Raw genomic sequence first — 18,284 nt, 5'->3', positions numbered from 1 at the left:
ATCCAGCAACATCTGGAATGTCACAGATGTTTCCATCCCTGCTGTACAGTCTGCCCTTCCTCTGACGAGCTCCAGGGGGCTGTTGCTGTAGTACCCTCACTCCCTTTATCCTCACAATGGACTTGTGTGAGAGTGTGATTGACCAAGACACTCATCCAGTTATCCAATCCCTGGGTCATCTGAAGGCAACCCTGTATAGGGAAGTTTTTATTATGGGATACAAATTGTTGAGGGTTTTTCCGAAGACCCCCAAATCATTGATTTTTCAATTGACCTGCCTAACATCAAGGACAAAGCGTTGCCTTTCGGCAATTCCCCCCAGACGTCAGTTCCACTTTTGAAATCCCAGTAATGTCCAGGAAAATCTGAACGTATGGCAGCCCTAGAAATAGTAATATGATGATGTAATAGGACGAATTGTTGGAAGGTACGAAGTGAATTTTGCAACTGAGTGAAGATTTCAATCATCCCCCATCCCGTGGGCCTAGTGGGCAGGTGGGTGGGGCTGCCAAACTGTTGATATCACAGTGACACCCATTTTTTCTCCATGGTACTTTGAAGCCCCAACAACCAGCTGATCATTGGGGCTTCATAGTGCCACACATGGATGTGTGATGTAGTGGTTAAGAGAGGTAGTCTCGTAATCTGGTGAACCGGGTTCGTGTCTCCGCTCCTCCACATGCAGCTGCTGTGTGACCTTGGGCCAGTCACACTTCTTTGAAGTCTCTCAGCCCCACTCACCTCACAGAGTATTTGTTGTGGGGGAGGAAGGGAAAGGAGAATGTTAGCCGCTTTGAGACTCCTTCGGGTAGTGATAAAGCGGAATATCAAACCCAAACTCTTCTTCTTCTCTTTGCAAGCACCAATGGTTAGCAGATTGTAGGGACTTGCAGAGAGCTATTAAGGGCACGGGGTGTTGCAGTTTCCTGCAAACCACTTTTTGTCCCAGTCATGCCTTTACCTGCCTACACCTGTCATATATAGGTCTAGTCAGACCCACGGACTGGAGGTTCCTCACCAATGTTCTAGCACAACTCTCTAACCACTACACTGCACCACACCAGCAACCTTAAAAAAACATTCAATTCACTAAGTTTACTTTATATTTTGCATCAAAGGTCATACCGAAGCTCTTACTGAAGCCGTCTGAAGTCACAGTATGGAAAATGTGAACATTATAGAGCATCTTTTAAGCTGGCATCCAACCATTTTTCATTTTAATGAAGGCACATCCTTTGCCTAAGCAGCGATGCCTCTCCTGTGTGTATAAATGGGTTTCCTTAAGTTGCTGGCTTAAAAACAGCTCTTATTAGCAGGCCGTGGGGTAAATGTATCTATCTGTCTGGAGCAGGATGCATTAACCAATTTTATTTGCAAATAACATTTGGCAGAACAGAGCAATAAAAGGGGGAGACCTAATAATCAGAAGATCAATTTTATACTGCTGCAAAAGCTTTTGGCTGTGTATTAACATATAAATTAGCTCGCTAAGGACACAAGAATGGTTTATGAGAGCTAAAGATGTAGGTAAAACAATATATTCAAGGACTGAGTTAAAGAAGTAGCTTTTTTGCTGAATTGTGGAAGGGGGAGGAGTCTGTAAACTTGGGGAAATCATCCCAAGGAAGGCTGGTCTTGCTCCTTCTCTCATGGACTGTATGGGGAAAACTTTTCTTCTTAGAAAGGCTTTGCAATGAAATATTTGCCGGACTTGTTTTAATCTCTTTTGCCAGCGCTTCTGCATTTATAACATAGCCCTGCTGTTGATTTATTGAGGATGCTGTAAGCATTCTATGCTTTTTACATCCTACAGATGAGGTTTTATTCAGCTGCTGATGTTTTTGTATTACTTTACCGTCCGCCATGCCCCTGCAAAAATGATCTAAATATGTTTTTAGTGACTCTGTTAGCAGCTCTGAAACTTCAAAGAAAGCTGAGGAAATAAATAAAGAAATTTGGGCTGCGATCCAATATTCACTTTCCTGGGACTTAGTTCTGAGCAGACACGCAGAGGATTTGCTGCAAAATAAGTTTGTCACCTGTTGTATAAGTGGTAGAAAATCATACCTCTCTCTCTCCCTGCACTGCAATTTCATCTTCCAGTTCCATACCTTCCAACATTTCTCCGATGAAAATAGGGGCATTCTATTTAATAGTAGTAGTGGTGGACTTGTGATATAGTGAAAACGTATTGGGAAAATATATATAATGAATTAAAGAAGATTTTTAGGTATATGTTTTTGAAAAAACCAGAGTCATTCCTGTTGACAAGAATGACCAGAATCTGTTCTTATACGCAACAATGGCGGCAAGGTTATTGCTGGCTCAGGTATGGAAACAGCAAAAATTGCCTACAATAGAAGAATGGCAGTACAAGGTTATGGAGTTTGCAGAAATAGCCAAATTAACAGTAAAAATTCGACATCAGGGGGATGAAACATATCAAAAAGAATGGGGGGAAATTATGTTATACATAGAGAAGATGATGTGAAATAGGGAACCAGTAGAATTAAAATAATATCTCATAACGGGAAAATACAAGAAATTTACTGGATAATAATATCAAAATGAATTAAAAATGTATATTAGGACTATTATTGAACAATATTTGTAAATGAATATAGACAGACAACAAGAACTTGTAGATATAGAAAGGTTTATATGTTTACAGACATTTAATGGAAAAAAATGAAGAAGAACAATCTTATTGAAAATGGACAAAGACAATGCGAAAAGTCAAAGAGGACATAAAAAAGCCAGAAGAAGGAAGGAGGGAAGTCAGCTCAAGAGAGCAAGAACAAATGTGAAATATAATGTATGTGTATGTACAGTATGTAACTAAAAAATTAATAAAGATCATCTGAAAAAATAATAGTAATAATAATAATAATAATAATAATAATAATAATAATACCACGCCCATCTTTTTGGGTTGACCCAGCCACTCCAGGCAGCTTCCAACATATAAAAATAATAACAAAACATTAAACATTAAAAGACTTACCTATACAGGGCTGCCTTCAGATGATTTAGGGTTTGGATAACTCCATACCCTCCTCCCACTCAGTCGCCCTACAGCTGAGGGGGAGGTGGTGGGCAGACCATTTGGGGCAGCACGGAGCCTGCGGCCGCCCAAGCCACCGTGTCACTCCCAGGGGAGATGCATGGCTCGGGCATGCTGCAGGCCCCATAGTGAGTGCCACCTGGCATTTTGTCACCCCTTCTTTAGTGGTGACACCTGGGGCGGACCGCCCCCACCGCCCCCCCTTCCTCTGCCCCGGGTGCTCATTGTTGCATACGAAGATCTCTGAACTGTGCCAGATCAGGCTAAAGATCTATATAGTGCAGTCTGGTGCTTCCCATTGTTGTCAGCCGCATGCCTTGAAAAATCTCACACAATAATTACTGTCACCATATCTTTAAAGTTTGCTTTTTTAAAAAAAAAAGTGAGCACAGATAAAATCTGAAAAAGACACTGAAACATATTATGCAGCTGTCTTGAGAATCAGTTTATAGTCTTCCCAGAAGAAGTCGCAGAGAACAGGACAGTTCCACCAATGCCAATGAAGTATTATTACATCTTTCACTATTAACAGCTTATTTTTCATTTTCACCACTTCCCACATATCTGTTCTGTATTAGTCGGGACATTGGATTTCTGCAAGGACACGGATACAATTCCAAAGTGAACATCAAAAGAGAAACACAGACTTCAGAGAGAAATCCCTTGCAACGTATTAAGCGATCCCCAAAGAGCAAATAAACAATTGGATTAAATCCCAGAAACTGGCGGGCTTCTGAACTATACTTTGTAACAAGAAATTGTGCATGATGCATAGCAAAATGAAATATTGCTGCCGCTCGAACATAAAGGACAGCAACCTTCAGAATGAGACAAAGCTCAGGTGTACTAATTTAAACTTTGCAAAATCAGGAAGAAAAGGAAAACTTTAAAAACCAAATAGAGTGAAGCAGAGAGTCTTATTCACTGTGGGGCTCTTTGGATATATGGTATGTAGTCAGTGCAGTAACATACAAGGGGTCACCAATCTTTTGAGGTCTGTGGGTAAATCTGCAAACTGGACAAACTGTTGTGGGGAAGCACACACCCCTCAACCAAGCACTTAGTACGCTCTGTTCTATTGGCTACAGCTGAAGGCTTCTTTCAAGCCTAATTTCCTAAAGAAGTGGGGCAGAGAAGAATCTATGGGCTCCAAGGAAGGCTTCTGCATGCACCATGTTGGCAACCCCTGAGAGGTTTGTTTGTTTTATTGCATCTATACCCCACCTTTTCCTTCAAGAAAGCTCAATAGTTCTCCCCCTCCTCTTTTAATCCTCACAACAAACTTGTGAGTTCGTTCCAGATTTTGGGAGGGGGGGGGGAAGGTTCTTGGGCAGATCACCCTCAGCAGTTCCATCTCTTCACTGCTGCCATTTTTATTTCCTCCTCAGCACTGTGGCCACCTCAATTCCCAGTAGGGCTGGACCCAGGGGAGAAAATGGGGCACTTCTCCACCAAACTCTATCTGCCCATAGCCAGCCCCCACCCACCTGCCTCCTTACTTCCAAGAGGTGGCACTGCCTGTAAACCTCCTTCCTCCTGAGTCTCAGTGTTGCCTCTTATAGAGCAGGGCGGAGGTTGGGGACAAAACTCCAATGAGCTGGCTCTGCCTGCTATTGGTTCTGGCTCCCCCTACTGTTGGCCTCCCAGCCTACCATTCCACCAGCACCAATGGGCAACAGCCACCACTGGCCAGACTAGGACATTTTGCTGCCCGAGGCAATTGTTTGTATATGTAAGTATCCAAGGCCAGCAGGCAAATGAAAAATCAGCATTTCATTCAAGGTGTCCTTTAGAGCATCCCTTGTGTGTGTGGATTATTATCGCCAAATCCTCCAATTCTGTAGTCCTTGTTCTTTGATCTCTTATCCATATATCCTTCTCTTGGCAGCAGAAACAATAGCGTAGGCTGGATTGTAGCCAGAAACGCTTCTATATATGCAATGCCTAGCAGGAAAATCTATGTCAGTCATCTGAGCTGAAAAGATCATATAGGATTAATTTCAAAACGAACAAAGCGAGATTATTCCTAGCAGGATTCCTAGTAAATTGGTGCAAGACGTTTTCAAGACAGGGTCGTATAATTGAATGTCTAGCAAGAAAGATTACATAAAAGTGGAAATGCAGCTTTTCCTTCTGGAGAACAAAAATAACCTGGGAAGAAATTGGTGTGAAATTATTTGGGGGGGGGGGGGTGTTTGAAAAAGTTGGTGAAATAATAAGATGCTGTATTGTTTATGGAAGCCATCCAGATGCTGAATTTATTTTATCAGCACATGCCTAATCCAGTTCCAAACAGAACTAATCCTTGACTAAAAAAAATCCTGGCATAGCAAATCCTCCTCTTTTTTTGGCAATAAGTACTTATTCACAAATAGCCTTCAGGACTTCAAACAAAAATAAATGGAGAGTTGCGAGGAAAAGAGTATTACTCGGTTCGGTGCAGAGAGTATTACTTTAAAGAAGAGTTCACATTCAAACATAATCCTTTCATCACATGCACCACACATGGAAAGTCATTACACCTAGTGAGGGTGTAAGAGGCAAAATCTGCCTGGCAACAGCGTTCTTCCCTTCTATCAATGATTTCCATCTGTGCTCGCTGGTCACTCTCCTAAATCAGCGTCAAGGCTTAGTACCAGACTTGCAATTACTTCGCTGGAAGCAGATACCTTTGCGATAGTTCAAGCAGAAGGACACACCGAGAAACTCTATTTCTTTATATTTCAATTCCGTCACATCACCTAGGTTGAGAGGATCATGCCGGTTGAAAAACCAAAGACACATAATTCTTCTTACTGCAGAATCTTCATATTAAATCCCCCCCCCTCCAGCTCTAAAAAAGATTAATCTCCCCAACTCTTCACCCCATCAAACAGCAGTTTAATCTCACCATTTTTAAATTGCATTAAGGCTCTTTAATTGTGGGGGTTTCAAATGGATAGGCTACCATTTCTGTAGTGCAGAACTCTACAGTTACAAGCTTGAGTTACTAGAGAAATCCCACCAGGAGAGGGTGGGCAGAAGGTAATTTGCTTCTCCCTTCGGCAACACTCTGAGTTAGCTCCACCCAGTTTTCAGGGAGCCTCTTTTCCCCTCAGCCCATCCCATCATACTACAGCTCACCCTGTTCAGGGTGGTCCTCCTTGGGACGGACTTTTTCAGAGAGGGGGAAGGAGGACTGGGGAAATCACTTTCTGCCCAAACCTTTCTGCTTCTCTAGATCTAAATGGTGCAAAGAAGAAATAAACAGGATAATATACTTGGTTGATTTCAAATCATCATGGAACAATGAAAGGAAGAAGGTGATATTTCAAATATGCAAAGCCGGTGGTGTTTTTCATTTCCTAGGCCAATAACTTGCCTACTGCTGATGTCTCCCCAAGTCACCCATGGCATCCAACATGTAGGAGCAGGTTGCCATTTTGGATATAGTCCACAGGGGAGATTCCTATGCATAGCAATGAGCACAGAGTCTTCAATAATATACATGTACATGTCTCTGAAATTGGATCTATGAGCTAAAAAAGATGTGTTCTTCTAATACCTGATTCCAGGAATAGTTTGGAGTTAGATACCTTGATAGTCAAGTAATCGATCCCATTGAGGTCAGGTGTAGCCTTGGGAAATATTGGGAAATGCCACAAGAACCATAAGAAAGAAAAGTTATTAAAGACACGGGAAACTGTAAAATGTAATTACGGTAAATTTTAACTGCTTTGTTGAGAATGAAATCAAAACTTCTCTGGTGGCCAGTAATTCAGTATGTACATTTCCTTATTAATGGTATTTTTATATCATCCTTCAATCATATTCCTAGTGCTTTGTATTACAAAGAAATATGAATTAAGATATATACATTTTAAAGATAATCATTTTATTGGCTCCTGGGACAAAGGCTTTGTCAAATGTTTCTATTTTTCTGATAATTGTGTGTGCATGTGTGTGAAGCTTCTTTGGTTTTGTCACTTGTGTTTTTGTAAGAATTTTATAATAATCAAATGCTTACACATTCCTAACACCATCTGAAGCTGTTAAAATAAAATCCCAGTAAAATGTGTCATTTTGCCTGTTTCGTACAATGTGCCCCTCTAACTAGCCTGGACTGAGCTTCAGACTCTTGGCCGCCATTCAATCCTCTACAAAGCCTACATCCCACCTATGAGAATTTAATTGAAAATTTCTCTCACATTTTATAACTTTAAAATGCAAATTATTTTCTCATTTATTGATGGAGTACAGTTGGGATGGATCTCAAACCCTCAGTGAGTTAGGAACTTCCCCTGCATGTGAAGACAGGCTCCGGCGGGTTGTGAGGACAAGACCAATAGTAGGTCCCATGATCAACAAGGCAGTTAGTGTAAATTGCTAGAGTCCCCCTTCTTTAAGATTTAGCTTCCTCCCCAGGTCTCTAGAAGCTAGATCTCAGATGGTGGAGAGGGCTGATCTTACTTCCAAGTGTGCATGCATATGCATGTGTAAAAAAAGGTAAGGTAAAGGGTAAAGGACTCCTGGATGGTTATGTCCAGTCAAAGGCGACAATGGGGTTGCAGCGCTCATCTCGCTTTCAGGCCAAGGGAGCTGGTGTATGTCCACAGACAGCTTTCCGGTTCATGTGGCCAGCATGACTAAACCGCTTCTGGTGCAACGGAAACCAGAGTGCATGGAAACACCGTTTACCTTCCCGCCACACCTGTACTTATTTATCTACTTGCACTGGTATGCTTTCGAACTGCTAGGTTGGCAGAAGCTGGGACAGAGCAACAGGAGCTCACCCCGTCACAGGGATTCGAACCGCTGACCTTCCGATCGGCAAGCCCAAGAGACTCAGTGATTTAAACCATAGCACCACCCACATCCAATTCTATAGATGTCTCAGATAGCTCCAAGGGAAGTTGGTATAGGATCAGGGTTGTCCCTAGGTGGCTGGGCCAAGAGGCTACAAAAATCACATCTCTCCAATCTGGCTCAGAGTGGCTAGGAACCCACCTGTGCAGTCCCCAGGCCATTCTTCCAACGCTCAGAGTGGCCCATATCTCCTTGCCAAGGGCACAAGGGAGCCTAGGCACGCCTCTGAATAGGATTGCAGCCTACGGTGACATATGGCGCACAGCCAGCCACTTCGAAAACTGCAGCTGCTGTCCTATATTTTGAACTGTCAATAATGTAATTATATGATAATCCCCCCCACCGAGCACCTCTTCGGTGGTTGAACTTTAACCCAAAAGAGGAATGAATTGTTTGAGCATTTAAATCAGTGGCCGGCAGGGCCATATTTGAGCCACCAATGAATACAGCAGGCAGTGGCAAATCTTCAACAACCTATCTATATAATAATGGAAATGGTAGATATAGGGTTACCATATAATAAGAATAAGAATAATTTATTATTTATACCCCACCCATCTGGCTGGGTTTTCCCAGCCACTCTGGGCGGCTTCCAACAGAATATTAAAATACAATAACCTATTAAACATTAAAAGCTTCCCTAAACAGGGCTGCCTTCAGATGTCTTCTAAAAGTCTGGTAGTTGTGCACCAATTGTGCACCATATGTCCAGGAATTCCCAGACATGTCCTCTTTTGGTGGTCCTACATGCCCCTCCAGGAGAAATTTTACCATTTAAATCAAATGTCCTGAATTTGGGTATTTTTTATATAAAAAAAAATGTGCCCAGGCGGCTCTTGTTCAGGCTCTGATGTGGGCAGCTCAGGCGGCACTTTTTGTGTCTGGATTTTTACCTCTTGAAATTTGACAACCCTGCGGTAGAACTCTTGATGTGATCCTTGGCATTGGAGTGTTGAAAGCACAACTCTCATTTGTGAAACACTGGAGAGCATGAATTAACAGAGAAAATAACAGAATACAAAAATGCATATTATGCACAGACTGCAAGCTCTTCTCGCTATTGCGTGTGTAGCATTCAACCGACAGAGGCTTTGTGAAGCTTCAGTGGTACTGTTGCGTCATACGTAATGTGGCACTACAACAGCCGCCACTTAACGTTTGTAATTGCTGTGCTCTTTCACTCCTGCAGGACTGCTGCTTAGGTTCCATCAGCTTGAAATATTTATGCATTTAACTGTGCATGACCTACTCCTCATGCAAGCACTTTTTAAAGAAAAAGGCTCCCGGAGTCTGGTTAAGTGGTTCTTGAGAAAAATGGTTTTAGTTCAGGAACAGGACAGCGGGCACACCCAACCCAACCTAGTAAAAAATAAATGCTGGTAATGAAGCAGAGTGGCAGATTTATGGCAAAATAATCAAAAGAAATTCAATGTGCCTATTAGAATGGAGTCATAGGATTGCAGAGTTGGAAGGAACCACAGAGGTCATCTAGCCCAACCCCCTGCCATGCCGGAATCTTTTGCTCAACACGGGGCTTGAACCCATGAACTTGAGATTAAGAGTCTCGTGTTTTACCAGCTGAGCTATTCCAATCTCTTTTGCACTCATGGCAGAGGCAAGATTTGAGCCAGGCACCTCCTGATTTGTAGCTCAGTCTCTTTTAGACAAATTGTGAGGCAGCTACACAAATATGGGGGTGTAATATGGGGCTTTTTCTTTCTTTCTTCTTTTTAGAAAAAAAGGCAAGTAAGGGAGAGTATGATAGAGGTGACTCAAAGTATACATGGTATAGAGAAAGTGGATTGGGAGATGCTCTCCTGCTCTCATAATATTAGAACTTGTTGTCATTTAGTCGTGTCCGACTCTTCGTGACCCCCTGGACCAGAGCACGCCAGGCACTCCTGTCTTCCACTGCCTCCCACAGTTTGGTCAAACTCATGTTGGTAGCTTCAAGAACACTGTCCAACCATCTCATCCTCTGTCATCCTCTTCTCCTTGTGCCCTCAATCTTTCCCAGCATCAGGGTCTTTTCCGGAGAGTCTTATCTTCTCATGAGGTGGCCAAAGTATTGGAGCCTCAGCTTCAGGATCTGTCCTTCCAGTGAGCACTCAGGGCTGATTTCCTTCAGAATGGATAGGTTTGATCTTCTTGCAGTCCATGGGACTCTCAAGAGTCTCCTCCAGCACCATAATTCAAAAGCATCAATTCTTCGGCGATCAGCCTTCTTTATGGTCCAGCTCTCACTTCCATACATCACTACTGGGAAAACCATAGCTTTAACTATACGGACCTTTGTTGGCAAGGTGATGTCTCTGCTTTTTAAGATGCTGTCTAGGTTTGTCATTGCTTTTCTCCCAAGAAGCACTTGGAAGAATTTAGAACCACCCAATAAAGCTGAACGTTAGAAGATTCAGGATAGACAAAGGAAAGCACTTATTTACTCAACACATAGTCAAACTATTGTCTAATATAAGATGTAGATCCACCAACTTGGATGACCCAGTCCATGGAAGATAAAGCCCACAAAGGCTACCAGCAGGGATATATCTATGTTCTACATCCACTGCTAAAAGCAGGCTGCATCTGAACGCCAGTTGCTGGCAATCACAAGCAGAGAGAGTGCTGCTTGCAGGGCTCTTATGTTCTTACCTGCATCACCATCCTGTACCATATATTTTAGAACGGAGTCCTCTGAGAAGACTTCATTCCACCAATAACCCTGGACAAAGCTCCCAACCTTAGTTGCCTGTCTGTAAAAAGGATATGACTTAAACATGCATCACAGATTTGTTGAGAACGAATGTGGAAAGTTTATCGTAAATTAAACGCTACCCTAGGGACACAGGTGGCACTGTGGGTTAAACCACAGAGCCTAGGGTTTGCCGATCAGAAGGTCAGCGGTTCAAATCCCTGCAACGGGGTGAGCTCCCGTTGCTCGGTCCCTGATCCTGCCAACCTAGCAGTTCGAAAGCCCGTCAAAGTGCAAGTAGATAAATAGGTACTGCTCCAGCGGGAAGGTAAACAGTGTTTCCGTGCGCTGTTCTGGTTCACCAGAAGCGGCTTAGTCATGCTGGCCACATGACCCGGAAGCTGTACGCCAGCTCCCTCGACCAATAAAGCGAGATGAGCGCCACAACCCGAGTCGGCCATGACTGGACCTAATGGTCAGGGGTCCCTTTACCTTTACCTTAAACCTACCCTGAAGTTTAAATATAGATAAATACATGTTTAATATTTATTCTTACAGGGGGGGGGATTTTAAAAGAAAGAAATGGGAAACATGTGTTCCTGCATCTGTCTTCTTTTATCTCTGTCCCCGCCACCTCCAGACTACCAAGAGCAAGTTTTTCAATAGTTAGAAGCTCCATAATGAGACCATCTAGATCCGCTGGTGATCTCTTTGTGAGCTTCCCCATCCAGCTCACATTCCCTGTTTATAGGGCGCATGGTGAGAACATGTGCAGGATGACAGACAGCTCATGTACTGACAGCTTTTGGCAAAGCTGCATTATTTCACAGAGGACTCTCCATCTGTCGCTACATTCAGCAACACATACTGACCTCGCCGGCCCTGGCAGATTAACATTTAATGATGCTTTCAGCTTGAGCCCTTATAATTTTTCATCTTCCAGGGGGCAAACAGAGAGCAGGAAACAGAATTCATGTGGTCTAGAGCACACGAGGGACAGGTTGGCGGTGGGTCCTTGCCAACAGGATCAGAAATGCTGTTTGCTTGTTTGGGCACCAAAGGTTTTGTCACAATCAAGTGGTATATGGATTTTGCAAAGCACATTTAAAGCACATGGCTACCCCCCTCCCTCAATAATCCTAGGAACTGTAATTCACACATCACAGAGCTATAATTACCAGCTCCCTTAAAAACTACAGTTCCCAGGATTCTTTGCAGGAGGCCTTATGTTTTAAATGTGCATTAAATGTGCTTTACATGTATGGTGTGAATTCGCTATGTAAAATACAAAGATGACCTTGCGAAAGTGAGTGCAATTTCATTGCTGCTCCTTCTCAGCAAATGGAAACTATAGCCAACTGTCAGGAGACGCGCATGCTCTCTGGATTTACGCCAGAGAGAAATAAAACGCTGCAATTTTTACCCCACATTGATTTACTTTGTGTGTGCGTTTGTGAGTGTAGATATGCATATATATAAATACACGTTTCTGCAATTCTGTCAGTTCTCTAGTAACTAGTAACTGGAATAAAGTGGGTCAGGATTGTGTTTTATTCATACAGAGTGAATTAACTGCACGCTGTCCCCTCAAGCATAATCCATCTTTCCTTGGCCTAGAAAGAAACCCTGCTGCAGGCCTGCACTAAGAGCCCCGACAGCAAGGTGTGTAGAACCCCCATAGTCACAAACCGCTAAAATTGCCAAAACCTGTGCAGAGCTCCAATTCTGTTTCCACAGAGGACACAACACAAAACAGGGCCCTTTCACCCAATACTGTACTATCAAATGTTTGTTTTGTAGATATAAGATTAGGCTTTTCAGCACCCACAAAAAATATGGGGTGTTGTTTTTTAACTTGGGCTGTACATGCATCATTTGCGCTCCCATGGCCTGGTTGTCCATGTAAAATTACTCTGGCCTATCTAAACATTCATATTTAGACACCAGTATTGTGACACGGGTGGCGCTGTGGGTTAAACCACAGAGCCTAGGACTTGCCAATCAGGTCAGCGGTTCGAATCCCTGGAACGGGGTGAGCTCCCGTTGCTCAGTCCCTGCTCCTGCCAACCTAGCAGTTCGAAAGCACGTCCAAATGCAAGTAGATAAATAGGTACCGCTCCAGTGGGAAGGTAAACGGCGTTTCCGTGCGCTGCTCTGGTTTGCCAGAAGCGGCTTAGTCATGCTGGCTACATGACCTGGAAGCTGTACGCCAGCTCCCTCGGCCAATAAAGCGAGATGAGCGCCGCAACCCCAGAGTTGGCCACGACTGGACCTAATGGTCAGGGGTCCCGTTACCTTTACCTTTATTGTGATTGGACAGGCAATCCCCCTCTCCACTTACGCGGAAGTTACGCTCTGGGTCCCCGTGCGCATAGGTGAAAATCACGTAAATGGGGAGCTTCCTCTAAACACCCTCTCTGCTGTTGTCTCTCCAATCTAGACCAAAAACACTGTATCCAACAATTAAAGATGTGGAATTGAAGCTCTGGGGCTGGCTGGAGGAGGCGTGGGGAAATGACTGCAGCTGCCATGCTGCCCCGCACATCAGCTGTTAGGTGGGGAGGCTGAGCAGCCTGAACAAAGCCCCGCTGTGCCTCCAGTCTCTTCAGGGGTTGCTCCACCCTCAATGGCATCCTCTTCAGGCTCCAGGGAGGGTCTCCTTGCAAGCCATGAGGGCTCACCAGCTCTCTCCTGCCATTTCCAAGTTTGAATTGAATTATTTCTTTCTTTCCCAGCACCACATGTCCGTGTGTAGTCACGCATGTAAGGGGGGGGTGCCTATACTATTGGGAGAGGCCTGTAACAGCATCAGCTCAAGATACATTCCTACAAAGCACATTTATAGGTGACATAAGAAAAAGTCATTTGGTTAACATAGTAGGTTTCCCCGTTGCCCTCCAATTGATTAGCGTGGGTTGCAAGAGCACACTATTGTGTATGGGGCACAAATCCCATTAGAAATCCAATTGTTTTTTCCCTTTGGTTAGGGGGCCAGTTAAACATGCCGAGAGGCTCTGCAAAATAAGATTGTTTCCGTCCAATTACTCTGTTACTCTATTGCACCATTAAAATGAATGATTACAGCCCAGTCCACAAACTAGATCAGACAGATAGTTGGATTTAAGCCAATTGTGTCTTACTGCGGGAAATCAGCTTAAACTGAAGTCGGCTCATGTGCTCGCCTTTGAATCATCAGCAATCACACAGTTTTACTAGCAGCTTCTATGAATACCTCACAAAACAACAAAAAGCTTCAGCTTTATTTACTCCCATTTGATATTCCCAAAACAAGGGCATAAAACAGAAGTTCATTAAGTGTTTGCCAGGAAGAATTAATGTGGCAAACAAGCTTTCAGCAGCACTAAAGATTTCCCCCTCCCCATTTTTTTCAGGGAGAGTTAAAGCCATCCTTTCAGATGCAGTTCCGATAGAAATAGAAGAAATAATCAGTGAAAAATATCCCAGCGTAGTTAGGATCCGTTGAACAGTCTGCAAGATCCTGGTGGGATAAAATAAATAAAGTAAGATTAAGACAGATCCAATAATCATAGCTAAATGTTTTGTTCTTTTTTAGTCTTTCTTTTTTTAAAATAATAATAATAAGACTTACTGGAGCAGCAACACGAAAATGGTAAGCACTGTCATGGAACGAGCTTACAGGGAGATACCAAATATGATGGAATCCCTATATAACCAAATAAGAGAGAGAGAGAGAGAATGACAGGGAATGAAACTTGCATGGATGTCTATTGCTGCAAATGCACATTAGGGAAATAAGAAGGCAACCATTTCCACCTGGACATGTAGTCATTGCAAGCAGCACTGTTTCCATTCTGCTGCAGTTCAGTTTTCACCAAATAATACATTATTTGTCTTGCTGTCTACTATTTCACGTAAGCTACATAAGTTATGGTTAGCTCACATAACTTAGGTAGCAATTTACATAACTTACATTCATTTCAATGTAACGAAAACACCACCACGTAAAAAAAGCCATTAATTACATATCATCTGTGCACATCAAGAAGAATACCAATTGCATTCATTTCATTGACCACAGACAAATACGCAAACTGCAGTAATTTCCGCTTCCTTTCCCATTTTCATCAGAATTCTCTGACATTCCTATTACACATGTGGGAAAGCTGCAGTTTCTAAGGCTATGACCGTTCTGGGGTTTGCCAAGGTCAGAATGAGAATTAGTACTTTATCCTAGCTCAAGGGAAACACATGTTTACAAGCCTTTGTTGTATTATTTCCAAGAGCTGGAGCCTCCCTAGGTCCCAGAAAATATATCAGCAGTGGGCAGTGCTTCCTTCTAGTTGTTTTTTAACTGACAGATGAAGTAAATAAAACTCCTTGTATGGAAGAGACAACAGAACTAAGTACCTGTGTAGTTTCTGGAAAGGGTTCCCTCTTATGACGGGTTTGTTGTGGAAGACGAAAGCAAGACTTTCCAAAGGTGACTTTGCATTGAAAGATAATGAGTGGTTCCGTTGTACTTCAAGGAACAAGGATAATATTAAAAGCTGCAAGATTCTATAGTACTGCTTTAAAAAATATACGAAATAAGACCTATGGAGTTTAACAAGCAAAGCACCCAAGGCAAATGCGTGGCTCCATATTGGGAGACAGAATTCCACTGAAAATCAATGCTAATTCTAACAATATACCTGCTCAAAAGAGTGTGCCAACATGGAAATGGGATCATAGCAATTTGGAAATGTTGAGTTTAAATTCTATGGGCCAGTTCATATATGACTGCTTGCATTCCCATTTTGCAGATCAAGTGAATGATCTACTTCCAGGAGTACCATAGCATAGCAGGGGGTAACTCATATCAATAGTGCAAATCAAATTTTGCGAATGTTTGAATGATGGACTTTCAGGGCCAGTTCCACTATTAGACAGAGTGAAGCAGCTGCCTAGGCTGGTGGATTGCTGGAGGATAGGGAGAAGAGGGGAGATGTTGGAGGACCTCCTATATTAGTCAGCTGCTCGCAGGTTCAGTGGAAGATGCTGTCCCATCATCAGTGATGAGCTGAAGTTAGATTCAACGGCCAGTACACTCAACGTCTGCACTCACAGGGGGTCTCTACTGTAAACTTCAGCAGCCAAGCACAACACATGAATTTGCTCTAAGGATGCAACCCAGCTCCATTAAAGCCAACTGAGGTTTCCAGCAGAATGTGAACCATTAAGGGACATTCGTAAATTTCGATTTAGGCTTTCTCATCCTTGCTGTTTCATTAGGATCTGTTAAGATCTGGGCACAATCTTCATTCATACCATATACATAGTAACAGATAAGGTTAAAAAAAAAAGAGTTTATCTATAGCAAAATCTGTCTGTGTACTTACTTGATTTCCAGAGAGATTTTCACTATGACAGGTGTGTGTTTGTTAATGGGAACAATGTAACTATAATTTCCAGACCTAAAATAATAAATAGTGACAATGGCATTCAATATTTTGAAATTCTAGGCAAATATCAATAAAAGTGAAAAAAAGTCAAATGCTGAGCCAATCAGCTATATGAACTGGAGACTGCAAAGTACAGCCTTAAGCAACCATATTAACTATTCTAATGGGAAACAGCAATAGCATAGCTGGGCAACAATTTCACTGGGAGGCACTTCGAGACAGTCACCAGCACTGCACAGAATAGCAAAGTAGCCTGTTTTTTAAATGGAGAACAGCAGTGAGCAACAGGTAAAATAATTCAGCCATCCTCTTGCAAATTATGATCCAACCTTCAGCAGCAGGTCCCGGGGTGGGTTACAACACTTTAAAATTCAGTATTAAAAACAGCTGAAATAAATGACAGTCGTATGAATGAGCTAGGATGTGAACTAAAAGCAAAAACAAAATTTAGAAAATCTTGCCTTTCTGAAGATTCTGCATCCCCATGTGCAGATGGTGATGATTATCATTATTATTAATTAAATTTGTATACTTCATCCAAAGATCACACTGTGATTTCACAAGATCAGTTTCCTGAGCATGCAGTATCACTTTTTTGTTCTTAGATTAAAATATTTGCACCATTAATTGTGGAGGCATGACACGATCACCTTACATATGTCTACTCAGAAGTAAGTCTCATTGAATTCAATGGCACTTTACTCCCAGGTATAGAATTGCCCTCTCCAAATAGCTAATCCCTGTTGAGTTAACTATAAGTTAGTGTAAGACCAACTGACAGCTAGGGATTCAAAGATCCGTTTTCTCAGTTTCGTTTTTTTGAATCTGAACTTCAGTTTTCCACATTGCACAGCAACTTAGCAATTTTTTTAAATCCTCATAAAAACTCATCTGCATTCTAGTGCAAATTTCTCTTAATAAATACATTTTTATATGTAGTTTTGATCAATGTGCCAATTTTTTGCAAGCAATTTCCCCTAATCTATGAAATTCCGCAAACATTGGCTGCCTCGAGAACTTCATTGCAAAATTCAGATTAAGTGCAATTGCTGAAGGATAGCTGTGTTTCAGTCTGCATATTGTTTCAGAAATTTGTCGGAGTGCATGCTGAATAAAATTTCCCCTCCATCCCTACTGATTTTTCGCAGCAAAATCCTTAGCTCAACTTAACATATTGAGGCTCTGTGCTGCATTAGACAAAGAGATGTAAGGAAACAAATTTACCCACCCACACTGCAGGTTTTTGCGACAATAACGGCGATCTATTTTTTGTTGCGTCTCTAATATCTGCATAGAGATGATTGATGTGTCAGTCCCTGAAAGGAAGAAGAATTGTTTTCGTGAGCATAGACACTTGGCATGAAGAAACTTTTTTTAAAAAAATGCACACACAATAATAATGAAAAGTTTATATGAAAACTTTTTGTTACAACCGGCTCCCCATTCCATTAGCTGCCTTTGCCCTCTGCCGTCACCCTGGCACTCCTGGTGAAAGGCCCTATGACTCGGAGCCCTGCAGTGATTTCATGCTCTTTATTGCAGCTTGTAAAACAATTACTGAATTTCCCCCCAAACACCAGGCTTTTATATACATTATTTACACACTGAGTCCCGTCTGATTGGCTGATTCTGCTTCCCTCCTGGAGCCTGATTGGTCTTCTCCTGCAGGCCAATCAGTTGTTGCATGCTAGCATCCTACCAGCTGATTAACTTCCTCCTAGAACCTGATTGGTTTTCTCCTGTAAGCCAATCAGTTGTTGCATTCTAGGACCCTGCCTCCTTATTGTTCTAGGATCCAAGCTTAGTACATAACACCCTATTAATGGTAGTGACTTTGCCTTATGGTTTTTGCATGAAGCAAAAGTCAAGCTTTCAGAAGACATATTAACTTTGAAGAGTCCTCTGGAATTGTAACTCTGATACACACACAGTTTCATCCAAATCACACCACATGTGAAAACAACAACGTGGTACCATTTCGAAAACACATGTACAAATCGTGTCAAAAAAAAGGATGGGACTTAGGGGAGCAATGGGTCAGCGTGTCTGGCTGTTAACCAGATGGTTGGTGGTTCAAGCCCATCCAGGGATGGCTGTGGGCAGGATTCCTGCATTTGAGAGGGTTGGACTAGATGACCCCCAAGGTCCCTTCCAACCCTACAATTTTATGCTTCTATATGAAGGAGCCCCAAGGATTGTTTCAAAAAGTGCAGATTAGGTAGGTTTACCTTTAAATGCAAACTGATTCAAATTTCTCCCTGTT

At 42.4% G+C, this 18,284-nt stretch overlaps 1 protein-coding gene across 5 annotated transcripts in view; it reads right to left on the bottom strand.

Moving 5' to 3' along the window:
- Positions 1-13,818: 13,818 nt before the first annotated feature.
- MYRFL (myelin regulatory factor like) overlaps positions 13,819-18,284 on the bottom strand; it is a 43,557-nt gene continuing 39,091 nt past the window's right edge. For 3 of the 5 annotated variants that reach the window (XM_077934714.1, XM_028746862.2, XM_077934716.1), the window contains 5 exons: positions 17,250-17,337; positions 15,959-16,033; positions 14,988-15,099; positions 14,209-14,283; positions 13,819-14,097 (listed from right to left, as the gene is read on the bottom strand). In XM_077934714.1, the coding sequence (XP_077790840.1) occupies positions 14,011-14,097; positions 14,209-14,283; positions 14,988-15,099; positions 15,959-16,033; positions 17,250-17,337 (437 nt within the window). In that variant the 3' untranslated portion in view covers positions 13,819-14,010. Of the gene's footprint in view, positions 14,098-14,208; positions 14,284-14,987; positions 15,100-15,958; positions 16,034-17,249; positions 17,338-18,284 lie in introns of those variants that run through there. The other 2 variants (XM_077934715.1, XR_013394350.1) reach the window with 2 other exon arrangements.

This window comes from Podarcis muralis, chromosome 10 (assembly GCF_964188315.1).
Source record: "Podarcis muralis chromosome 10, rPodMur119.hap1.1, whole genome shotgun sequence".
Taxonomy (NCBI): domain Eukaryota; kingdom Metazoa; phylum Chordata; class Lepidosauria; order Squamata; family Lacertidae; genus Podarcis; species Podarcis muralis.
The sequence above is the reverse complement of the archived record's forward strand: the minus strand, read 5'-3'. Positions and strand labels throughout refer to the sequence as shown.